This window comes from Balaenoptera musculus, chromosome 7 (genome assembly GCF_009873245.2).
Source record: "Balaenoptera musculus isolate JJ_BM4_2016_0621 chromosome 7, mBalMus1.pri.v3, whole genome shotgun sequence".
NCBI classification, from domain to species: Eukaryota; Metazoa; Chordata; class Mammalia; order Artiodactyla; family Balaenopteridae; genus Balaenoptera; species Balaenoptera musculus.
In genome coordinates, this window is record NC_045791.1 from 59,769,749 (window position 1) to 59,796,972 (window position 27,224).

The following is a 27,224-nucleotide window of genomic DNA, read 5'->3' on the forward strand; positions in this document are numbered from 1 at the left end:
AATAACCTTAAATAGAGTTTATTATAAGCATGATAAAGGCCATGTACCAGAAAAAATAAGAACATTAATTTTCTATGAAAAAAAGTCTCAACCATATTCATTCTTACCTAACTTCTTAAAAAGATCTAGGTTTTAAAACGTCCTTGCAGATACATTTTTAAAGCACGATCCTAAAAAGTTATCAGTGGTGTTAGAAATCAGGCCAGTGGCCACCCCAGGATGGGCAGCAGAAGCAGTGTGATTACAAGAGGGTGGAGAGCCTCTGGGGTGCTGGTAACGTTCTGTTGTTTGAACAGTGCACTGATTACACAGGCATGCTCACTCTATGAAAATTCAGTGAGCAGAACATTTGAGCTGTACACTTTTCTATGTTAATACTATACTTCAATAAAAAGTTTTCATTAAAACAATCAGCAGATAAACAAGTCAAGCCATTTTGTGTACTTTCATTCATCATCACTAGGCCCATTTTACACTAAAACACTGACCTGTGGAGTTCAGTGACCAGCTCAGAAAGAGTTAACTGTGGACATTTCCTAACAGATGTACTGCATAACACAGACAGAAACTGCTTAATTCCCGAGGTTCCTGGCAATTTCTCTTCTGTTCTACAGACTAAGGCTATCACATTTACATCTTAGGTTTCTCATATCTTAAATTGTATTGAACATTCCCTACATATAAACTGTGATTGTTAAGAGATCAAAACAAAGTTAACTACTTAGTAAGACTCCTCTTTGGAATGGAAATATAAGGCTCGGGTGCTATAAATTTTCACTGTGCAGTTGAGAAAAAGGTTCTATTGAAAATTTGCCTGCATATTTCATTTTTGGTTTCTGGGACTAACGAATTCATTAAATAATAAATTCTAGAATGAATCTTTAAAGATAACACATGAAAAAAAAAGGTTTTATTTTTATCCTTACTCTCATAATTTTAGCTGGACAGTCTCTAAACATTATAAAAATCACAAATGACCTTTTAAAACATTTATGACAATCAGTAGTAGTTGCCAAAGCAAAGTTTCCTTTCCTGGCATAATGAAACAGATGGGAGTCATGACACCTGAAAGAACAAACAGTACATTCTGGGCATCAGGTCTGGTGAGGAGAGACGTGCTGCTGAGAGAGGACTACTGGATAGTTTCAACTCCTCTAACCATAGTACTCTAGCACTGGTATGGCTTACTAAGAATCTGATTTGAATTTTCTAAGACAATACATTATATCTAAACAAGCTTTAAACAATGGAATTAATATAAATTTTTAAAAAACAGACTAATAACAAAATTACAAGGTTAACACATTTTAAACGTACAAACACTACTGAAACTACATTTTTAAAAAATCGAACCTTTTCAGCATTTGAGTGAAATGCAATAGCCATTTCCAGCCTATGTACCCTCTCTTCAGATGCTATTGTAAATTGTTTCCATACTCTGTTCAGTCGAGGAAGTGTATCCCCAGATGATCGAGAGGTGCAGCGCAAAGACTGGCACAGCACAACTGTGGCCTGTAGCAACTGTCTTCCATAGTCATAAGTGCTCTAAAAAAGAAAAAGTCAACATGAAATTATAATAAAAGAATTCTGAAAAGAGGGATGGGAAAGTGTGCAGGAGGACTGTGGTTACAATTAAGCAACACTACTAGAAATCAATAATGAATAAGTCCACTGGCACTTATTGCTACAAATTGTCTGCATGCATAAATAATAAAGGGGAAGCAATACTTTCAGTTAATTTTTATTAAGTTTATTTCTTGTCTGGCTTCCCTCTCTTACTCCGTTTTCCCCACCTCGGTCTGCTCAACCATGACTCCCGACCCCACAAAAAAAAAAAAAAAGTTTGCTCACTCATTGATCAAAACGAATGGGTGGCAAGTGGGCACTTTATATTCCATACAGGAAACCACACTGTTACAATGTGAACTCAATAGTTAGGGAAAATAAATTAAGATACTTTTCACATGCAAAAAAAAAAAAAAAAGTCTGTGTTGTTTTGCTAACACTAGTGAGATGCAGAAACTAGGGTTTGTCATTTACTGATTTACTTTCGTGAATGAACAGTTACTGCCTAAAAATGTCATAATATATACCATATATCAGAGGAAGCACACAGAACCTGTATTCAGGAAAACATAAACCCCCTCAAGTTTATGCAGGCTAGTTTTGATTCACCAGCTGACATTTTCTTAGTTCTGTAATATTTCTGGATTAACGTAACCAATCTTCTTGGACTTGGAAGGTTAAGTGACATTACAATCACGCAGAAAGCTATGCAAACACAGAGCTTGTAGAAAAGGAAGATAACCAGTTCTGCACCTGTGCAACATCGACAAATTTTCTATGCTTCTCCAGTAGGACTTTCGTTTCCTGAGCATCATCACCCAATCTGATGTGGGTCTTAAGAAGAGCATCCAGAAGTTCACTTAGCCATTCTACTGCCTAAATGAAAATAAATGACAGTGAAGCTGGGTTCATAACTCTTTATAAACTCTTATATCAAAACATCATATTTATATAAAGAAAGATTACTAGCATGTGATTAATTAATCCATTAGTTATAACCTTAATAGTTTATTTCATTCAATGCCAAGCTGCATGAATTAATGACCTCTCCTCCCACTCAAAATTTTTAAAAATCTAAAGACAAGACCTATTAAAGAGAAGCACTCATTTAAAATTAACATCACAAGATTTATATTAATAGAACATCATGTGTTTATGTAATATAATCTTATTGGAATCTCATTATAGATTTATGTTGCTACTTAAAATCGTTAAGTTTCTTCTATGTCAAGCTGGAATCATGTTCTCTGATGCTAACTACACAAAGATAGCAAACTGTTTATCTAGCTGAAAAACCTTCTTGTGGGTTAAAAAGCAATAAGCTACACCAGCCTTCATCCTGGGATGTGTAACTGACAACCAAATCAACAGTAATAAATAATAAATAATCCCAATTGCTAGCTCAATAGAGAATTTCATTGAGAAGATAAGTCAAATGAGACCAGTAAGGGCTTCCCTGGTGGTGCAGTGGTTAAGAATCCACCTGCCAATGCAGGAGACACGGATTCGAGCCCTGGTCCGGGAAGATCCCGCATGCCACGGAGCAACTAAGCCCGTGCACCACAGCTACTGAGCCTGCGCTTTAGAGCCTGCGAGCCACAACTACTGAAGCCCACGCACCTAGAGCCCGTGCTCCACAACAAGAGAAGCCACCGCAGTGAGAGGCCCGCGCACAGCAACGAAGAGTAGCCCCCACTCGCCGCAACTAGAGAAAGCCCGTGCACAGCAACGAAGACCCAATGCAGCCAAAAATAAATAAATTAAAATAAATTTTTAAAAAATGAGACCAGTAAGATAAGTGGGAATACAAAACTTTATTATTTTGACAGGATAAACTAGAATCTGACTTAATGAATTTACTTGCTTAGGACCATGAAAAGTACACTTTTGTTTACAGTTAGGTGAAATCAATCTTCTAAGAAAAGACAAGTGCATAATGTGCCTGATTGATCTTTACCTGGGCAGCATCTTCTTCACATTTAAACAACTGCACCATCTGAAGCATCTTTAATCTTCGCACATCTACCATGTCTTCACATCTAATAAATCCAAACATAAATTTAGGACATTTCAGTTTTGTTGATAACTAGTATAACACCACCATCCGGCACACGTGTTTTACAGTATACTAAAATACTCAGTCCTACACTATGGAGACTGTAACTATTTTGTATTGATTTGTAAGAATTTTAAGGATATCTGTATCTGTGTTATATCAAAACCTTAAAATACCTGAACGGTACTAAATCACAAACCCTTCTGAGTATAGTATGGATTCTGCAAAATACTGAAGCAAAGCACAAACACAGCAGTACACTAAAACCCAAAGCAATATCAACTGCCAATTAGCATTAAACAACCTTCAAAGATAAAAATGTAAAGTTTCTAAAATACTAATTTAGAGAATGATGCTCCAAGGGAATAAAAAAAAAATAAAGCTTTTCATTACATTATGCATTACCCAGAGTAATATCTAATTTTGAATTTAAAAAAACCTCCATCTATGTTCTTAAGAAAAAAAATTCTGTTGATCTCTGGGTGGAGAGAAACACAATTCACAGTATTCTTAAATTTTACTGTGGTCTGCCTGGATAATATACAGATTACAATTTTAAGCTGACTTGATCTAGCTCAGCTCTGATCCCTTCATTCTGATTCCCTTCATTCCCATGCAATTCCATGAACTTTAGATGGGAAGGTAGAAACTCACTGCAGTACCAAATACCAATAACAAGCTACCCATGAGGCACTGGACTCCACTATAGTTGATATTCTTAAGGAAACCTGATAACAATAGGTAAGTCATTGTCACAAGGCTATTTTTTATAAGGATGCCCTCAACAAAAGCCCATAACATATTGTTAAAATGCAACTTGGTTAAATAATTCTACAAGGGACTGAAGGGAAGTAATCATGGTAAGTATTTTTACAATCTGAAGCTAAAAGACAATGTAAGACACTTCAGTGATGAAGATGATATCATACACATATTCAACACATATTGTCAGGTATGAATAATGTGCTTGAAAAGGATAAGACATGGTCTCTACTATTAAGATGGTCTCATTTGGGGAGATGCACTTTTAAATAAACAATGTGATAAACACTACTGTGGAGCTGTATGAGAACAGGGAGGAACAAGTAACAAACTTGCCTTAGAAATCTAAAAAGGCTTCCAAGGATAAGTACCCCTGAGTCTTAAAGAATAAGTAGGAATCCACTCGGCAGAAAACAAGGAAAGACGTATTCTAAGTCATGGATGCATGGAATAGCATGATGCGTTCAGGAAAGTGAAAACAAGTGCGTGGTTTTGTAGAAAAATTAAAGGAGGTAAGATTATGCAGGACTGGATTATGAAGGATCTCCTACACTATTCCAAGGAGACTGAACTTCATCTGAGAAAACAGGAAGTCACTGAGAGGGGTTTACACAAGGAAGTTGGGGATTAGATGTGCGCTTTACAAAAGACTGCGCTCTTGCACAACAGACCGTAGATGAGCAATGCCAGAGGCAGCTAAGATCGGGAAGAAAGAAGTGTTCATGATTCAGAGACAGTAGAACTTGGGCATTTGATGAGGCTGTAAGGGATGAGGAAGAGTAAGGATTTTAATAAATCCTTGGGATAAATTCCAAGTTTGGTAGCTGATGGTACTTTTAACCTGGATAGGAAACTAAAGGAGAAGAGCCAAGCTTTGGAGGAGAATGATTCTCGTCTGTCCATAGTAGTTTTTTTGAGTAGTGTATGGGGCATCCAGGTGGAGACATTCAGTAAGTAAGAGGAACTACGGGTCTAACATACAGGAGAGGGGTCTGGGTCAGAGTCATAACTACTCAATCACGGTCATATTAAAGAAAGTCATTAAAGTAGGGAGAAGACAAAGAGTGAGAAGAGAATTTGGCCTCAGAACAAACCCTGAAAGCAGTGAAATTAGCTAGAGGACAAGAAATCAGTGAAGAAAACCACGAAGAAACAGAGTGCCAGGAGGAGACTCAGAAGGGTGTTTTCAAAGAAGACAAGGTTGTCAGGAAGTTTGAAGAAGAAAGAAAAAGTCATTTGTGCCTAATTCTATTCAGAGTGGTCAAGCAATGTCAGGACCAAAAGTATTCCCTGGATTTTGAGCAAGATCAAGCATTTATTACACATGGCAACTACAAAGTCACTTGTGACATCAGTAAGAGTATGTTCAGTGAAATGGTGAGGGGAGAGGGGAGACTGAGAAGGGATGAAAAGTAACTAGAGGCAGTGAGGAAGTATGAGTGCAGATTAGACCATCAATGACAGCTGTCAGAAAGGAGAATTCTAGGGCTAGAAGACAAAGGGTTGAAGGTATATGCATGTGTGTAATTGTCTAATTTTTTTTTAATAGGAGAGATTTAAGCATTTAAATGAAAGGCAGGGATCAGAGTAGAGAATGGGAATTGACGGAGTGAGAAGATGATGGGGACACACGGCTTTGATAAGAGCAGACATGTATCATCTTTGTGATGAGAATAAATAATGAAATGGATACGTTTGCAGATATGAGGATAGAAGGAATTTCTGTCTAATGACTATTTTCTCTATGATATAGGGGAAGAGTTTCTGTGAGGTTTTTGTTGATGACCTTAGAATTTCTAAGTGTATAAAGATTTCACACAACCATGCTAGCCTATATATACTAGCATATGTTAATTTAATCCTTTACCTTGCAATACTCTGCAATTGCTATTGCAAACTGAGTTTTCAAAGAACCCTTTAAATTCCTAGTTCTACATCAAAGGAAACTAAACATCATCTTACCCAGAGTTTATTGTCTAATCCTTCTACAGCAAATATGAGAACAATGGATGCATGAAAATTTCTGAGACGTTTAGATGAAGAAACACATCAATGTAAATGACATTTAATAGCAACTCTAAACTAAATGAAAATGGAAAAGCAAAATTCTCCAAAAAGAGTTTTCTTAAAAGATAGAAGAGTCATAGGCTACACTGGGGGTATGGAATGTGATGTACTTGAGTGGAACTGAAATTTTTACCACTGAGTAAAAAGGGAAAATGTACCCATTAATTGAACAAACTGCCATTATTTGTTAGTACAATTATATACAATAATCATTACATTCACCAAAAACCTACTACATGCTTACTATATAACAGGTAAGAATTTTTACTTTGTATGGAAAATATAATTATATCACTCTTCATTTTAATTAATATTAGGTTGTCTTAGCAAAAATTAACATGAACAGTCAAACTTTGCCTTTGTTTCCTAAGCTGCATATCTTCCATCACTCCTTGTATGTGGTCCACATTTTCTTTATTTTCAATGGTTACATCCTTTCCATAGGCCCAGGATGCCTGATTGGAGATCTGATCCAGAAGACCTTGACCTTTTTCACGCAAACCTTGCAATCCTACATCTAAAACAAAAGTTACTATATTTAATCTCTTAAACCAGAGAAGCTTTCCCTCCCTTAAGTAAATCCTCTAGCAGATACTGTACTTGGATTCCAAGTATAACAACTTGGCACATTAAAATACTTTGGGATGGAGCCCTCTGAATATTTCGATCAATAAAACCCCTTTAAATGTGGCTCAAACTGGAGCTCCCTCTCATTCAAATTCTCCCTAAAGAGAATTTCCAAAAGGTGAATTTCCATAGATAACAATTACTTTTCAAAACTGTAAATAGGAAGTGTGAGAATTTCTATTTTGATAAGATTTTCAATTTTTTCCTTTCTGTTTTTATGTAGTCCAATTTTTAGGAGAATAAGGCAAATATTTTGTTCAAAAAACATATGAGTTACAAGACATTAAAACATTCAAGCAATGTATTCTCACTGTAAAAGGACACTGAACATTTTGAGTATAGGTGCTGTCCAGCTTACACCCAACGAGAAGCAAAACTTAGGATATGTTTACAAGGCTCTAAATTAGGTACATATACCAGAATTCTTTTAGCATTTTTAAAAGAAAAATATGGTTTAAGAAAACTTGTGACATTTTGAAATAAATTTCATTTGGCATATTAAATACTAAACATGTATTACTCATATCATCTGTTAAAAATAACGAAGACTGTAAGCAAGTAAAATGCCAATACAAACGTGATTTTTCAAACCCATTCGCTCAAGTCCTTTTCAAAATTAATTAAATTGGTTCAATCACATGTCACCATTTTCCACTAAATCTCTGCCTTCAGTTACTGCTTTCCTCTCCTCCATTCTCCTTTGCCCTCCTGTCCCACTCAATACAACCCCCCTCCCATTTTCACATCCACTATCCACCTCTCCCAGTCACGTCCTAGGGAAATTCCCTGTATTTCCTACTGTAGTAAAATGTAAAAAGCCTTGGTGTCAAGTAAGGGTACTAGCTTAATGAAACTGGACCATCCTCTCCTTGGAGAGTATGTAACCTCGGCAGTATTCCCAGTTTGGAGAAACAAATGCACAGAACCAAACCAACTATTTTTTCACAAGGTTAGGATATAGCAACAACAAAAATCATTGCATAAAACACAGTTTGGGGCATACAGGGTTTACCACAGAACACTTCACAGCTAATTACAGTTTATGCATGCACTACAAATAACTGCTCATAGAATATGCAAGACATAGCACCTGTAGATTCGGCTGGGTAAACAAGAAAGGCTAAAGGCCCTGTGAAGGAAGGGTGACTGACCAACAATGAAAAATAAAAACTGTAGCATAAATTACACCCTTTAAGGGGATAAAGCCTTTTTTATACCAATTTTTCCTATGTTCCCTGTAAATAATTATAATTAGATCAGTGTAAGTTGACTTGTCTAACCATGGTAGTGATATTTTTAAAAAAAAGAACCCTTATGTTTCAGCATTTTTAAAATCTGCTTACCAACACTTTTCAGCTTCTCTTCAAGCAGTTTTAAAGTTTGCTGAATCGATGCTCCATCAGCTGGTGCTACATCTACGCACAACATCCCTAATAAGCCATCCAACTGCTGAGACAACTAAAGCAGAGGGACACCAAAGAGATAACCCTGATGTAATCAGCATCTAAAGTGTTTAATGATTAATGAGGTTTATATCTAATGAGGTTATCACAATTATACTTGAAAAAGACTCTGCTGTTAAAAGACAAGGACAAATAATTAGAATACATGTTATCTGAATGACAGAACACACAGATGCATGCACCAGGAAGACAAAGTATGTCCAGGTCAGCAGAATGTTAAAAAGTATTGAAACTTCCATTTCAATCTATGTTATAAAGCATGAAGATTGAAAAACTATCCAAATGAAATATATCTAAGAGGTTGGGACACTCTATTTAGACAAAAAAAAAAAAAAAAAAGTTTAGTTGCATGCAGAATGACTTAAAATTTTTTAAAAAATCAAGAAGTTTATCTTATTTCCCCCACCAGTAAATTTTATTGTTCCAGACAAATAATTAGGAGACATGCAAACCTGCAAAAATGATGTGCAGATAAGTATTCAGATAATTTGAAGAAAAGAAAAGCAGTCAGAGTAGACACTTACATCTTGGGCAACACCATGAAATTCAAGAGCTGCTTGTAAGAGATTCTGCCTAAATTCCAGCTGACTGGCCTGTCGATAACAAACATCACTAAGTTGTTGCTGCAGCGACTTCAGTTCCACAAGATCTTCCTCATCCCCAGCATTTAAGAGTGCTGCAATTTGCTGATTAAGTTCCACATAAACTGCAAACCATTCCTGTAATATAGACGTTGTAAAGTAAATTAAGGATCAAATCAGTTCCTGAAGAATACATTTTACAATATCTCCAGATATACTAAGTAACATATATGAGAGTTTTCTAAAGCAAAATTATTTAAATTGAGGACGAAAAGTCCCCAGCGCCCAAATCCTTCCACTGCGATCCCTGGAATTCACTCCTGCCAATAGCAAGATCTATTTGCTCATCCTGGCCTCTAAATGTCCCCTTCTCTTTCCTGTTGTATGTGAAACCTGTCACCCTCAGAGGAAGCAGTTAGCTCTGCAGCCCTTCTGATGGCTGTTTTTGTTTATACAGCCAACCTACCACAAGCCTGGAGGTGGGGGAGATGGCTGCCTCACTCCTCATTACTATTTCCAAACCATTTCTTCTGTTCTTTCTCTCAAAAACCACATCTCCTGTGAAATGCATGTAGTCGGATTACATCCTGCCAACCTTTTCTGTTGCATGCCCTCATCTCAGAGTTAGCGGACTTCCCTGAACTTCCTCTCAGTGCCAGCCTTCTTCCTCACTTCCACTGTGTAGACATCCAATCAACATTGAACTCTTAGTTCCTTGACTCCCTCCCTCACTTCCAACTATCCTGTCCTCACCCCACCTCAGCTACCTACTCCAACAGACACAAAATTTTGTCATTATCATATACTACTATACAGCCCCCAAATCTTAATTTCAAGAATCCCATTCTCTGATCACCAGTTGCTGACTCTCCAATTCACATCCTTTATGTCTGCTCCTACAGCCCCATGAGGTCCACCAATCCATTGATCTCAGCATGTTCTACTGTCCAGCACTCAGGAGCCTCATGTCCTCACTTCTACCCTTTGTCAGAGGCTATAACCACCTCCCAGGGCACAACCCATGCTCATGCCCTGCTCTCTTTCCTTCCATCAGATTCACGTGTCAAAATGAAGAACAGATGCAGAAAAAGCATCCATTTATGAGAAAAACTCTCCAGAAAGTGGGCATAGAGGAGACAAACCTCAACATAATAAAGGCCATATATGAAAAACTCACAGCTAACATCATACTCAATGGTGAAAAGCTGAAAGCATTCCCTCTGAGATCAAGAACAAGACAAGGATGCTCATTCTCACCACTTTTATTCAAGACAGTTTTGGAAGTCCTAGCCACAGCAATCAGCGAAGAAAAAGAAATAAAAGGAATCCAAATTGGAAAAGAAGAAGTAAAACTGTCACTGTTTGCAGATGACATGATACTATACATAGACTATCCTAAGGACACCACCAGGAAACTACCGTAGCTCATCAATGAATTCAGTAAAGTTGCAAGATATGAAATTGATTACAGAAATCTGTTGCGGGCTTCCCTGGTGGCGCAGTGGTTAAGAATCCGCCTGCCAATGCAGGGGACACAGGTTCGAGCCCCGGTCCGGGAAGATCCCACATGCCGCGGAGCAACGAAGCCCGTGTGCCACAACTACTGAGCCTGCGCGTCTGGAGCCTGTGCTCCGCAACAAGAGAGGCCGCGATAGTGAAGAGGCCCGCGCACCGCGATGAAGAGTGGCCCCCACTCGCCGCAACTAGAGAAAGCCCTCGCACAGAAACGAAGACCCAACACAGCCATAAAATAAATAAATAAAAAAAAAAAAAAAAAGAATCTGTTGCACTTCTATACACTGAAACAACTATCAGAAAGAGAATTAAGGAAACGATCCCATTTACCATTGTATCAAAAAGAATAAAATACCTATGAATAAACCTACCTAAGGAAGTAACAGACCTGTACTCGGAAAACTATAAGACACTGATGAAAGAAGTTGAAGACGACACAGGTGTAAAGATGTACCATATTCTTGGATTGGAAGAATCAATATTGTTTAAATGACTATACTACCCAAGGCAACCTACTGATTCAATGCAATCCCTATCAAAGTGCCAATGGGATTTTTCAAAGAACTAGAACAATTTTAAATTTGTATGGAAACAGAAAAGAAACCCAACATCCAAAACAATCTTGGGAAAGAAAAACAGAGCTGAGAAATCAGCCTCCCTGACTTCAGAATTCAAATCTACGTAATTAAACAGTATGGTACTGGCACAAAAAAAGACCCATGATCAATGGAACAGAATAGAGAGCCCAGAAATAAACTCATGCACTTGTGGTCCATCTATGACAAAGGAGACAAGAATACATGATGGAGAAAAGACGGTCTCTTCAATAAGTGGTGCTGCGAGAACTAGACAGCTACATGTAAAAGAATAAAATTAGAACATTCTCTAACACCATATACAAAAATAAACTCAAAATGGATTAATGACCTAAATGTAAGACCAGTACTATAAAACTCCTAGAGGAAAACATAGGCAGAACCACTCTCTGACATGAATCGCAGCAATATTTTTTGGATCTGTTTCCTAAAGCAAAGGAAATAAAAGCAAAAAATAAACAATGGGACCTAATGAAACATAAAAGCTTTTTCACAAAAAAGGAACCAACAAAAATTACAACCTACTGAATGGGAGAAAGTATTTGGAAATGATATGACAATAAGGGGTTAATATCCAAACTACAAAACAGCCAACATAACTCAACATCAAAAAATAAACAGCCTGATTAAAAATGGGCAGAAGACCTGAATAGACATTTTTCCAAAGAAGACATACAGATGGCCACAGGCACATGAAAAGATTCTCACATCACTAATCGTCAGGGAAATGCAAATCAAAACCATAATGTGATACCACCCTCACACCTGTCACATCACATCTGTCAGAATGGCTATCATCAAAAGGAACACAAACAACAAATGTGGCAAGGATGTGGAGAAAAGGGAACCCTTGTACACTATTGGTGGGAATGTAACTGGTGCAGCACTGTGGAAAAGAGTATGAAGGTTTCTCGAAAAACTAAAAATAGAACTAACATATGACCCAAGCAATTCTACTCTGGGTTTTATATCCAAAAAAACCCAAAAACACTAATTCAAAAAGATACATGTACCCCAATGTTCATAGCAGCACACTATTTACAAACAGCTAAAATATAAAAGCAATCTAAGTGTCCATCTACAAATGAATGGATAAAGAAGATGTGGGATACACCACACACACACACACACACACACACAACACAACACACACACAATGGACTACTACTCAGCCATAAAAAAGAACAAAATGTTGACATTTTTAGCAACATGAATGGACTTAGAGGGCATTATGCTAAGTGAAATAAGTCAGAAAAAGATAAATCTATATGATACTGTATGATAATCCATATAAATGTGGAATCTAAAAAAATACAACAAACTAGAAAATATAATAAAAAAGATGCAAACTCACAGATATACAGAACAAACTAGTGGTTACCAGTGGGGAGAGGGAGTGGGGGGAGGGCAAGACAGGGGGTGGGGATTAAGAGGTACAAACTATTAGGTATAAAATAAGCCACAAGGATATACTGTACAACATGGGGAATACAGCCAACATTTTATAATAGCTATAAATGGAGTATAACCTTTAAAAACTGTGAATCACTGTATTGTACACCTGAGACTTATATAATATTGTGTATTAACTGTACTTCTATTTGAACAAACAAAACCTCAGACCTGGTTTCTCTGCCTGCTGTGTGCCTCCAGCAGCTGAAGGTGGCTGGATCAAATCAACTATGTGGATAGGTGTCTTTTTAAAGTTGTGACCAAATAACCTCAAATGGGCCTTCAGAAACCCTATTGTATTTCTCTAGTTATTTCACCTCCCTATTCTTATATGTTTTTTTCACTTCTTAAATCTCCAACTCCCTTTCACCTCTTCACTCTAGCCAAAAATCCAACTTCATAATTCACTACGATGCCATCAGAAGAGAACTCTTTCACCCTCTCACAGACAAATCTATGACCTTGCCCGCTTCTGCAGCCCTAGGCTCTGCCCTCCCTGCTAAAATAATGAAGGAACTCTGCCTGATTCTAAGGCCAACTGCTCCACTGCAATCTATAGACTAACCTCTGCTGCCTATGCAAGGCTTTGCTCTTGCAATTATCTTCTCTTTTCAACTGGATTATTCCCATCAGCATACAAATAAACTGCATCTTCTACTAAAAAACAAAATATATACTTAAGATATGTGCATTTTAATATATGTAAAGATAAAAAACCTTCCCTTAAAGGAGATCATTATACTCACTCTATCTTATTTCTTATTCTTTTTTTAATTCACTCTGATCAGGATTTTGTCCTTCCCACTCTTATCAAAAAATCTCAGCCTTTATCTTATTGGACCTCTCAGTTGATTTTAACAAAGGTGACCACCTCTCCCTCCTTTTTCACTTCTTTCCTGAGCCACACAGATCCTTTTCTGCCTCTTCTGCTGGCTCTCCTTCCTCTCCTTGCCCTCTAAGTTTAGGAGTGACCCAGGGTTCAGCTTTCCAAAGGTTCTTTTCTTCTAAACCAATACTCATTGGGTTTGGATGATTTCATCTTGTCCCACGCCTTTAAGTAACATCTATAGACTAATAATATCTTCAACACTGACCTCTTCCCCAGATACTGATACCCAACTGTCTAACAGCTATCTTCATTTGGATGACTAACCTGCCCCCACAGATACTGATTCTCCAGCCTCCCAAACCTACTTCTCTCAGTTTTCCCCACCTGAATAGTCATTAAGGCTAAACACATGACTCCTCCAAGAGCCAGTCCTGCCGGCTCAACCTCATAAGCCTGACAACTTCTCACCACTTCTGCTGCCTCCATTCTGTTAGCTTCCTGTCTTCCTATTTCACTGTTCATCCCTACTCCCTATCCCCTATACAATAGCTGGTGATCTTTTAAAAACATAAATCAATTATCTGCTCAAATATTTCTCCAATGATTTCACATAATATTTAAAACAAACTTCAAGTTCCTTTTTCTGGGCTAAAATCACATGACATGTTTTGGCCCCTGACTCCCTATCTTGCTCACCTGAACTCAAACACTGCCAACATAACTGCTGTTCCTCTATCATGGCAAGTAAGCTCCTGCACAGAGTGTTTCTACTGCTGTGTCCTTGATCTGAATTGCCCTTTACTTGGATTACTCCTTCGTATCATTTCAAGGTCTCTGATTAAATGTCATCTCCTCAGAGAGGCCCTTCCGGAAAGCCTTACCTATACTGCTCTCCACTCCCTCTTCCTCAACTTGAATGTAGGGTTCCGTATGATAAGACAGTGCTATATTCTCAAGAGCCCAGAACAACAAGTGACATTTAGTATGTGCCCTACTAGCATGTACTGAGTGAACATATAAAACACTTTTTATATTAGGTATTGTAGATTTGTTGACATTAAATTAGGTAGGTAACAGGTACTGTTCCAAATGCGGTCTCTCTTATGCCCTGTACCTAAAACTTGGGTTTCTCTAATTTGTCATATTGTCTTATTGCCTGAACTACTATGGAATTTTTGAGTATGATTACAGAGATGACGTAGTCATACGTAATTCAAAGAACACTAGATTTGAAAGACAGACTCAAGGTCTGTCGTTTTGCTTACTAAGGGTGTGATCTTCATCAAGTCACTTAATCTCTCAGAATCTTTTCATTTCTTTACAGCAGTATGTTCAACAGGTGGCGATTTTGCTCCCTAGGGAATATTTTGCAATATTTAGAGACATTTTTGGCTGTCACAACTGGGAGGGAGGGATGTTACTGCATCTAGTGGGTAGAGGCCAATGATACTACTAAATACCTACAATCACAAGACAGTCCCTACAACTAAGATTTATCAATAAATAAATCAGCAATGCCAAGGTTGAGAAAACCTGTTCTCTACAGCTGTCCCTCGGTGTCCTTGGGGGATTGGTGCCGGGGATTCCAAATTCCAGCCATGCTCAAGTCCCAATTTATGTAAAATACTTTCTAACCACACAGGGATTATAAGGTTAATGGAGACTGACTGATTTAAAGCAGAAAATATTGCCTGAGAAAATGATCACTGTTGTGTTCTAAATAGAAAGGGATTTCAGTCTTATCTATAGTACTTACAAATTTAGTTAATGCTCTAAATAAGTTGGTCTAATTCTTTGAAGAATAACAGTGATTCAGAGAAAAACAGTAAACTAAAGGATAAAAGACCTGAGATATTATTTCTTGCAGTGAGAACTCTCTATATCAGATCACCTGGGGTGCTTATTAAAAATACCTAAGCGCCTCCCCACCTACCAAATCAGAGTCTGTGGGGGTGGGGCTCTGCCACAGGCCTTTTAACAAACACATCAGGTGACTCTCATGACCATTAAGGGTTAAGAACTACCATCCTCAAGCTGATTTTTTTTTTCCTGGTTTAAACTTGCAAACTATAGGCCCTAATAACCAGACCAGAGATGCAAACAATTTAAGAACTCCTATGTCTCATGAAATTAACACCTGAAATTAGAACTGAGGTTGTCATAGAGAAATAATCAGTCTCTCTGGGATGTGGGGGAAAAAATCTTATATATATAAATATAAATACACACACACACACACACACACACACACACATATTTTGATCAAAATGTTCCTTCCTAGGAAATTGGGGAACATAAAATTTATAGAATTTCAGATGAACAGGCTGCATTCAGTTCATTTATGGTCATTCTCTGGTTTACTTCTCATAAACATTTAATTGTATAGAAAATGATTATTTCTAGCCCCCTTCCCCAGAAAAAAAAACCACACACACAGAAACAAAAACAAACTTAAAAAAACAATCCACCACCAAGATATGGGATTTGGATTAAGATGGTAGATAAGAAATGAACCTGGATGTCCACATACTAGGAAAGAGCAGTCATCAGGATTGACACTGGAAATGTATGTGAATTGGTGGTGATGCACAGTTGGTGAAATGATGGGTATTTATACTTTATACTATGATATAGGAATCTCAATCTAGGAGGAAAGAAACACTGCCAACTCACTTAGGCTAATACCTTAGGAAGAAATGGGGTCTTGATTCTTTACGTAGACCTGTTTTGCTGCTTACTATAAGGCACAACACACCAGTATTCTCTTTGGAGACCAGAAGTCAGTACTGTGGGATGGGGAGACACTGACAGAATCCTAAAGCAACGTCAGAGATTTATGCTTCTGCACCTTCCTATTATGTGCTTTTCCTACCACTCACCTACCTCCACCTAAAAGCTAAAGTAAGATTACTGGATGAAAATACTTTAAAAATTATTTTAAGTTATTATAATCATTTTCATACACCTTAATATTTTTTCTGTTGTGCTTACCTACTATTCAAAAACCAAGTAAACTTCTCATTGCCACTCCTTGACAAAGAACTATATATTAGTAGCATTTTCATTTTCTATATATTAGCATTGAATATCCTAATCAATTTGGGTTTATTTTTAGCTTTATTTCTGAATTATGGTTTTATAAAGGATCTAAATGTAATACTTGACAGAGTGCTTTAACACAAAATGGTATATTAAAAGTTTCTCCAAATTCTGCCCATATTAAGCAATCAATACACTAAGAATTTGTCATTATAGTTTCATAAGACCTGAACAATTCCAAAATAGGCTTTAAAGTGTTGACTTTTATTTACAAAGAGAAAAGAAAACTTTAAATAAAATATTAGAACATCTTAAAAATAAGCTGATATACGCGTCCTGCAGCAAACAACCTATTCTCAAGGTGACAATGCAGTGCCACCTATTGGTTAAAACAGCGCAATTCAGGTTTTGCCTTTTAGAATTTCATGGAATTTTTTTTCTGAATATTTTCAATCTCTGGTTGGTTGAATCCTTGGATGTGCATGGAACCTGTGGATACGGAGGGGCCAACTGTATATATATTATCTTTGTAATTTTCCTAGTTAGTACTTGTAAGAGACTTAAATATGAAATTCCATAATTGAAAAATCTATATATTTTATGCATTTCACAGGTTCCAACATAATGGTTTTTCCTTTTATGCTGAAAAGAAACCTGAATACTTTGTATTTAACTTACAGCTCCTGTTCCTGAGGTTATACTTTTTAAATTCAGGACTAGATAAAGGTTGTATTTTTGTACTATCACTCTTTCTTCTGTTACACTAGTTTTTAAAATTTCACATGAATTGTGTTTCTATAAAAATATATAATTAAGCTATACTGGAGACAAAACCAAAACCAAACTTCTAATGAGTATGTACTAAGTGGTCAAAATGTACTTGATAGCCATTAAACATACCGTACTTTATGCCCCTAAACCAAGGTGTACAGCAACTTATCACTTAGTACCACACATGCTATTAATTATGCACATTAACAATAGCTCTGTAACTTGCAGAGGAAAGAGCCTCTCACACTGTGCTGGCTCTCGATCTCTTCGTGCTTCTGCTGTAGGGCTTGGGAAGCCCGAATGGAGTCTCCAATCCCCCACTGGGCTCTCAGCTGTTCTGATCCAGGCCCTTCAAGCCAGTTCACAACCTATGAACGGAAGTTGAGATGAAATTTTAAAATAATCAAAAACTTTCCAAACTTTCATTCTAATTGGTTTTCCCTTCCCAAAGTTCCTCAAGTATTTTTAATTTATATTCTTTAAATTCTATTGTGTAGGCAGTAAACGTTTCTTCTACTATACAGCTATAATGTGACAACTTTTCCAAAACCTAAATTTGATAAAATGTACACTACAGCACCTCAGGCTTTCAGCTATCTGATCACCTGCCAGGCTAAAAGAAATATGACATGCTCCCATAAAAGAGGCTTAAAAATTAACTTATGATGATAAGAAAATTAGAGAACTATAGGATTTAGAATTGGAAGGGACACCAGAAATGACATTGGTCAAATTTCTTACCTAATACTTAAGAAAACTGAGTTTCAGAGAGATTAAGTGACTTGTTCAAGGTAACATAATTCATTATTAAAAAACTAGGACTAAAAGCCATGTGTCCTGACTCATACTCTAAAGTTCCTTCCAAAGCACTCATAAAACAGAATCAATTAACTGATATAAAGTTAAAATACTATTTTTCTCACTTTGAAAAGAAAATTAAAAACTGTAGAATTATACTACTGCAGTACCCTCTAGGGGTTCTTCTTAGGATCAGCCAAACATTCAGACCCACAAGACCATCTGAAGTCCCCTTGGCACCAAGTCTACTCAGAAGGATGAAGGGAAGGGACTACAGTCTGCCAGGGTAGCAGCACTGGGTGTTTCTCTTCTGCCGGGTCCCTGAAGCAGTCCAACAGTTCAGGAGATGAGATCCATATGGGACAGATATGGGAGACACTCTGGCATCAAAACCTCACACCACACAGGCATCATGCCCATTATAAAAGTCACTGAGCTCCAAGATACCCGAAGTTATGCCTTCCATCAAGTATTAACAGTTCTCCCAGTCCAGAGCCAGAATAATTTTTACTACAGGCAATGTCGCCTGGTAACACAGTTGGCATTTTTATCAGGTTTTCAAGGGAACAGACCTAGATACTTAAGCAAAGATCAAATTCTCATGCACAAGAAAGGGTTTTGTCTTCTCTACCCACAAACATATATACTCTAAAACTACACAGACACAGTGAAGTAATTCTAACAGAAAAAAATATTGCCCAGCTTTACCAAGCTGAATTATTATTTATCAAGCTAAATTACAATCAGGAAGTCAACAACAGCTAAACTTAGGATATGCCCTGAATCTAAACTTAGGAAAGGTCCCAAGAAGTGAATGAGGATGTCTGTGCAGCATGATATTAGAGACTCAGTGGACAGACAGGCTAACCGTATCACAGACCCACAGTGCATTCCATAGTTATTACTAGGTTAAAATATATTTAAAATCTAAGAGTTTATGTAATTTTAATAATCGTATAAAAAAGTACCACATCATAGGGAAAAATCATGTGTGTTTCCTTCCATTAATTTTTCACACGCATTGCATTTTCATGTTACTCCAGATTTAAGTGCTACAGCCGATTGTCAGAGTACAAGTCATTTCTATCCTGTGTTTTTCACTTCCTTGTGGCTACAGTTATTATCATTTTAATGGCTCAAAACCCCTTTTTTAAGAAGGCCAGCCTCCTTGCCTGCCTCCCTCCTTCGCTCCCTCCCATCTGTACAACCAACCAACCAACTCACCCCACTAAGAGCTAAGTAAGCAACGTCCTACCTCAAGTAACTATTATACCTGCTTTCACAACTCCAATTCTCTATTGTTGAGCATCTAAGTAATTTTAAGATGAACATATATATAGCAGTTATGCAACAGAATTTTTTTCTAAATCTCTATTGCTTTCCTAGAAAACATTTTCAATAGAGATCTTGGGTCCAATGATGATGCAATGTTAATCGCTAATAGTATACATTATAAAATTACTCTCTAAAACACTTGTTTCTATTTGAAACATCCAAGTCATGAAAGTTTTAACTGAGAGTAACCTTTGCAAGGTATATAAACTGACTACTGCTTTTACTTTATTTTATTTTATTTTATTTTTCTGAGATTCTCAGTGCAATTTATTGAGAAACACCCAGTGGTGGCTCTGGGAGAAACAGTATCTCTTTCTGACAACAAATATATTTTGTCGTTTCAAAAAAAACTCTGGAAATGGGGTTCTTGTCCTCAGTCTACTTCAAGCTTAATGTAAGAGATGAGATGGGTAGTCAACCAAAATAATGCAGCAATGATTACATTTAATTTGAAAGCATTTATATTTATTACAAAAGTGGGTTAGAAACAGTATCTAAGAAAAAAGTTGGTTAGATAATAAGAATGTTGGTAAGTTCCTATGTGAATGATACTTTCTACGTGAATGATACTAACTTTGAGTAAAATTAGGGGAAAGTTTCCTGGAAAACAACGTAGACGTGATCTACTTTTGAATTTTATATCTTCTTACATAGATTGGTAAAAAACAGCAAGACTTTTTGTCTTCTTAATAACCAGAGGGGAAAAACAGAACTACATACTAAATAAAAATCTTTTCATGAGGACCCAATACTCATCTTTGTTTAAATATTTCTCCCAGTGTGAAATCCTATACTGGTTCTGCATTACATTCGTGATGAAATGTGGCTATCTGGCATGGCCATACAATGCCATGGATGATGGGGCCCTGCCTATCCTTCACCATTTCCTTCTTTAACTGAGCCCACGTTGAACTTTTAGTGCTCCCCAAGGGCGCCACGTTCTCTCACTAGTCTTGCTTCGACATGGGTTGTCCTCCTGCCTGAAATCTTTTGAGCCCCTTCTCTTCGTGACCTCTTTTTCATCTTTCAAGACTCATCTCACGCTATAGATTTTGATGATTTTGGTTTTAAGTTTTCTACTGAACTGTTTATTTTTCTTTTGATCCATTTTTTTAAATGAGTTATTTTTTCATTTCCAAGGGGTTGGATGCTTTTGATCTGTTTGAACTTACACTATTGATTTCTAGTTGTCAAATGAATTCAAATAAAGATGACATTCTTGTGATTATTCTCATTATTTCTTTTTAATTTTGAAACTGCCTACATATGAGAATACTTTAAAGAGCATTATTATAAATTATGCGTTTAGAGTTATAATTTAGAGCAATATTCTCAAACCAAAAACCCTTAGAGTCATTCTTGACTCTTCTTTTTTTTCCTTTTACACCCTGCATATCTGATACCCCTGGAATCCTGTTGTTTTGACTTTCAAAATAAACCTGTTCTAAGCCTACTTCAGGCCTTACCTAGATCCTTGTGGTAGCCTCCCAACCAGGTTTTCTGCTTTTAGTTTTGCCCCCTACATGGCTGACTATTACTTCTAAAATACTTCCACCAAGTTTAAAACAGAAATCTCTTCAGGTGTATTTCTAAATGTTAGTGAGAATGAATAAATTGCAAATGTTTGCTTACTAACAGTACATGATCTTTTGGGATTTCTCTCTTTATGTGTGAGCCCATTTATGTCCTAGTATCTTAAATATTAATATATTCTTAGCTTCCACCTTCTCTTTATAAGGTTTTAATACTAAAGAGCAAAAACTCAAAAACAAAAAAGTCCAAGTATTATTTTTGACTCACTGGAATAGCCTAACTGCTATGATTTTCTTTGCTAAATTCTGTTTTCAGAGTCCTAAATTCATCTGCAAACCTCTACTGCCAGGTACTCTTTAGAATACAATGCTTTGCTCCTCAACATCTCCACTTTTTCTGCTTTACTCTTTTGTATGAGCTATATTTGGAGGGGCAGGGTACTAGGATCCTGTTTGTCTCTGCTAGCCTGTGGAAAGTATCACTCTTTCACAAAAGAGACAGATGAGCAGTTCGGTCTTAAGGAAGCACTAGGCATGACTCTGAAATTCTGGCTCTGCCCCTAGGAGTTGAAAGACTTTGGTCCATCACCTTTGAAATGGTGTTAATGCTACCTACTGTACAGGGCTCTTGTCAGGATTATTCAGTCATTATACATAAGACACTTAAGCACAGTAGATGATACCAATAGCTGTTAGCCTCTTTGCTTTCCCCACTTTTTCTGAAGAAGAAAGCCTAGCTCCTTCTATTTATTCACTCTTTATAAACTATGTCTCACATCTGCATTTTACAGTAAAACCCATATGTTTTTTAATCCCCGAACTAAGTGTTTTTAGTCTATGCTTTTAAAAAATGGAAATAAAAAGAGTAAGTTTTAAGAAAGTTCATGTAAACACTTTGAAACAAGTTTCCATTCCCTTTGGGGGACTCAATTGCTTCTCACTGATTACTATGTATTACGAATATGAATATAGAAACAGATATACAACGGCATTTAAGTATTTTAAACAATTAATATAATAAATTATTTCACTAAAAATGTCTAAATTCTAAAAATAAGGGTGGAATGAAAATAACTCAGACATTTTAACTAATTAATGTGTTATATATTATTTTTAAAAACGTAAGGCAACATTATTTAAAATTTAAACTTTGAAACTCTAGAAAACTTTTAAACGGTAGAAACAAAAGAGGCAGGTTAATATAAATCATGATAACTGGGGAAAAACAATTCATTAGCAGGGAACTTTCAAAGAGTTATAAATTTAAAAATAAATTTTAAATAAAGCAAAGACATCTCCTTGGCACACACACACACAAAAACAGTTACACAGTCAAGTGTACATATAGTTTTAACGTATGCTGAAAGTAACGTCCCTTAGAATGCAACATCAGTAACGTAAACACCATAAATGTATGACTATTTCTAATAAAAATGATGCAAATTGAGGTTGATGCCCCAGTAAATAAATCTATTTAAATGCATTAATGATGGTGGTTTGCCAAACTGGGTTATAAAACTTAATTTCAATCAGGACATCTTGCTCATCAGTCAATCTGAATATTAACTTACTGCAAAAACAGTTTCATGCACAATCCATATCAATGTGACCTCTCAAACGGTTACATTTATATGCAAAGTATAACCTTGGAGATGTGCTCTTAGAATCCACCATGACAAATATTTGCAGAGGCCAAAAATGCATGTGACTATCCATCATTTTTTCCTGGCCAGGCTGATTTCTAAAGACTGCATGAGAGAATATCTAGAAGCATGTTAGGTCAAACCAGGTAGAAGGGCATATCAAGCAGATGTCAAGCATCTGACCAGAAGAAAGAATATGGAGAACTGGGATCACAGCCTCCAGCTGTATACTTTAGCAACTCAGAGTTATCCTATTTTGCATCTATGGTTCCTTTCTACAAAGGAAGAAAATCACATGGATGATTCTAGAAATAACATTCGCAATGCTGACAGAAATTACTGCCACAATAAATAATGAGAATAGCGATAGCTTATTTCAGTGAAGTGGCATCATCTCCTATCCAGAAGTACGTGAAATCTGATTTTTAAATGTAGCGGCAGCAACATGGAGAACTTCTGCATTCCACATGAAGTCTAATGCTACCGATTTGAACTGTGGGGAATAAATGGCTGACAACTACAATGGTTATAACCATATAGTTTATCTATTAGAGCTATTGGTTTCTTTTTCATTATGTTCTGTTTTCAGTGATAAATCAGTAAAAAAAGAGGTGTGGAAAATTTCCACCTTCATTAATTTTACACAAGCAGAGGTAGTCAACTTTATGATTATCTTTACATAAACATCAAAAAGTTTCATTTTCCCCAAATTTTCAAGACTGAAGATGGTAGTTTATATTCTGTGTGTGCAGACATGATCAATATATGTTACTAAATAGCTAAACTTAAGTAATCATTTTGGCAAGAGAAATAGAACTTTCCCTAAAATGTGACCTGTGAAAAACAGAGTGTAGAAACCATCACCTGATGAATATTAATGCTCTAACCAGTTCACATGTAACGCTTATAAAGAAAATTGAATTGTAATGAGGTTTATTTCTTTTTAACAATAATCTCATGACCATCACCACCATCATTATAAGTATCATCATCATCTCCTTTCTCTAGTTTCTTTATTCTTTATCCAGTTGAGCTGGTCCATCATTTCAAAAATGCATGTCAATACATTAACTCCTTTGCCCCTGATGTCACATAGCAAAGCACAAATGCTGGGGGAATCCCATCACCCACGTCCTCTGGTGCCTGCACATCAACAGCCAGCCATGAATTGACAGGGTCACATAACAGGCCAGAAAGTTTCCACCATAAGTTCAAGTTCAGCACTATCTAAAAATACATCTATACTTCCATGGTAATTTCACTCTTCCAATCCCCAAAATGAAAATTTTGAATCATTTCCACACCATTTAAACCTCTAACCCTCTTTAACTACTGCCCTCCCCATCCCCGTCCTGCCTCCAAACCTCCACCACCAAAGAGATTCCCTTTGTCTCTTACTTAAAAACAAACAAACAAAAAACAACAACAAAAAAACCTAATCACTCAAGAACTACTTTATCTTCTTGATGCCTGACTTATATATATGGAGGCAACTCTGGATCATCCTACCATCTCCCTCCTGTTACAAAGGAAGAGTTCTCCCTCCTCCATTCTAAAGCTAATCCCTTCAGCTCTGCTTTGGAGTCCATTCACTTCCACCTTGTCACGAACTTGATAGTATTAATTATTCTCTCTTCCATGTTCAACTCCTCCCTCCAAACATATACTTCCCCCCTAGAATTTAAGCCTCTCAGTTTTCCATATTACAAACACAAACTAACAAAAATAAACTACACTTGACCCCAGCTGTGGGCTGAACTGTGTTCCCACACTCCCCATATGCTCAAGTCCTAACTCCCAGTGCTTCAGGATGTAACCATATTTATTTGAAGACAGGGTCTTTAAAGAGGCACTTAAATTAAAATGAGGTTATTAAAGTGGGCCCTAATCTAATATGACTGGTGTCCTTAAAAGGAGAGGAAATTTGGACACAGGCAGGTATAGAGGGAAGATGATATGAAGACATAGGGAGAAGGCATCAGTAAGCCAAGGAGAGAGGCCTGGAACAGATCCTTCCCTCACTGCCCTCAGGTGGAATCAACCCTGCTAACTCCTTGATCTTGGGCTTTTTAGCCTCCAGAAAAATGAGGAAATACATTTCTATTGTTAAGTCCCCTAGTCTGTAGTACTTTGTTACAGCAGACCTAGCAAATTAATACACCCTCACTTCTAGGCACTGCTCTGTTTCTCATCTTTCCTTCAGAGACAAAATTCTCAGCAAGTTCCCTACGCTCCACGTCTCCTTCACCACACCTCACTTTCATTCCTGAATTCACTCCAATGTGCTACTGGCCCTGCTACTCCATACCCTGGGATCACCAACGACCTTGACCTTGTGGATTCTTAGTGAACATGTTAAGTTTTCCTCTTTTTCAATCTTCCAGCAGCATTCGACAGAGTTCCCAACTCCTTCCCTGACATGCTTTCTTCTTTTGACTTCCAGGACACAGAGCTCTTCACACCTTCCTTCTTCATCTCTGGCCAATCCTCCACTGCCTTCTCTTCAGGAGTATGCTACTCTATCTTGTCATTAAATGCTGGAGCTTCTCAAAGCTCAGTGACAAAGCCCTCTTCTCATCTACTCTCAGCTCTTTCCTTGGGAAATTCTCACCCACATCAATGCTTTAATTACCATTCATACACAGATGACAAACAAGTATGTCACCAGCTCAGACTTCTCATTTCTGGACCTGTTTGGGACTACCTTTATATATCTTCTCTTAGATGTCTCAAAGTCTCCTGAAATTCACCATGTCTAAAACCAAACTCATGATTTTCCACACCTTTTCCATCTGCATGTAAACCCAAACCTGTCCAATTTCCCTAATTAGACAACACCAACATCCATTAAGTCTTGCAAGCCAGAAAAATGCTTCATCTCTGATACTGTCTTCTTTCTCACCCTTCCTCCCTCCACTCTCCTTGGGACTTGAGTGGTTGCAATTTTACAACTATTTGTGTAGTTATGTAGCCATGCACCAAAAGGCGGGACACCCTGTCTGTTTTTACTCACCATTACATTCCACCAAGCACAATGTCACACTATTGTAGATACTCATTTCTTTAACGAGTGAGCAAATAATAGATAATACTAATAAAAACTCGTATGTGCCAAGCTAAACATTTTATTAAAATTATCTTCTTAATCTTTGTAACAGCCCTATTAAGTAGGTATTATTATTGTTATTGTTATTGTTTTCCTCACTTTACTGAGGAGGAAGCTAGGGCATAGAGGAGTACACTTCCTTCCCAAGAACAAACTTGAAAGTGGCAGAAGAGAGTGGACCCAGGTTACTGGGGTACTTGTATACCACTATGCTATTCCATCTTTATGGTTTTCAAAGATACTCTCAAGCTATTTAACTAAAGTTTACCTGAGTTTAATACAAGCTACCTTTAATTTATGAATATATTATGTAGAAAAAATTATATATAATTAACATATGCTCAGAAATCTTCAGTTTCTATGTAGTTATCATGAGATAAAGCCTAAATCCTGTTGCCTGGAATTCAAGATCTTCCAGGATCCAACTCCTTCCCTCCTTTCAAGCCTTTTTCCCCATGACACCCTGATGCTCTAGTCAGGGGTCAGCAAACTACAGCTTACAGGCCAATTCTAGCCTACCACCTATTTTTATAAATAAAGTTTTACTGAAACACAGCCAAACACATTTGTTTACACAATGACTATGCATTACAATGGCAGTTAAATAGCCATGGGTTCAAGAATAACTGTATGGTCCAAGAAGCCTAAACATTTACTATGTGGCCCTTTACAGAACAAGTTTTCCAACAGCTGAACTAGAATTCTAGGCTACAATCTAGTTCAATGGGAACAAATATAATAGCTAACATTAGCTGAGTGCTGGGTTCTTTCAACAAACCTTTCAAAAGAGGTCCTGTTACCCCTGTTTTATGTAATGAAAGAAAGAAGGAAGAGAGAGAAAGAGAAGAAGGGAAAAAAGAAAGAAGGAAGTCAAACTGAGGCTCAGGTGGGTGAATAATGTGACCATGATCACACAGCAAATAAGTGGAAGAACTGGGATTCAGAGCATGCTCACTGACTATGTTCCATGACTCAAAGGCCAAACACTTTCCCTGGTGCCTACTGCTGCCTTTTTCTTCAATAGAACTTGGGATTTCATGTTATTGTTTATTCATGCTATTCTTTCTCCTCCACAGAATGCCAATTCTCCTTTAAAACCTAAAGGAGGTGCCTGGTGAAGTCTTACACATTCTTGGGGACAAGCTCAAGCACCACCTCTTTCCACTAAGTCTTCTGAGATCACCTGCAACCAGAGGAATAATCCTTCCATTGAATGCCCACAGCACTTCAGGCATTCCCTTGTGACACCTAACACTTTCCCCCCACTTAAGTTTAATGTAGCAAAACCCAAGTTTACCTTTATATCCTGTAGAAAAAGCACAATGCCTTCTATATAATAAGTACTTAACAAATACTTATCTAATGAATGAATCTAGATTAAAAACTTTGGGACACTTCTAATCTGGATTTTTAAAGTGAAATATTTAAGATTTACTTCTTAATAATTCAACAGATCAAAATCCAGAATGTAGTCTAAATACAGAAA

The 27,224-nt window shown here is 37.0% G+C and overlaps 1 protein-coding gene across 7 annotated transcripts in view; it reads right to left on the minus strand.

Annotated features, from left to right (window-relative positions):
- The window catches only part of SESTD1 (SEC14 and spectrin domain containing 1), a 146,575-nt gene that overhangs the window by 13,414 nt on the left and 105,937 nt on the right, over positions 1–27,224 (minus strand). For all 7 annotated transcript variants that reach the window (XR_005020581.1, XR_005020583.1, XR_005020582.1 and 4 more), the window contains 7 exons: positions 17,570–17,692; positions 9,066–9,260; positions 8,422–8,536; positions 6,809–6,968; positions 3,524–3,605; positions 2,320–2,442; positions 1,354–1,545 (listed from right to left, as the gene is read on the minus strand). Coding sequence is in view for 4 of the 7 variants with exons in the window: in XM_036857734.1 (XP_036713629.1) it covers positions 1,354–1,545; positions 2,320–2,442; positions 3,524–3,605; positions 6,809–6,968; positions 8,422–8,536; positions 9,066–9,260; positions 17,570–17,692 (990 nt within the window). In the remaining 3 variants the exon portion in view is untranslated. The remainder of the gene's footprint in view (positions 1–1,353; positions 1,546–2,319; positions 2,443–3,523; positions 3,606–6,808; positions 6,969–8,421; positions 8,537–9,065; positions 9,261–17,569; positions 17,693–27,224) is intronic.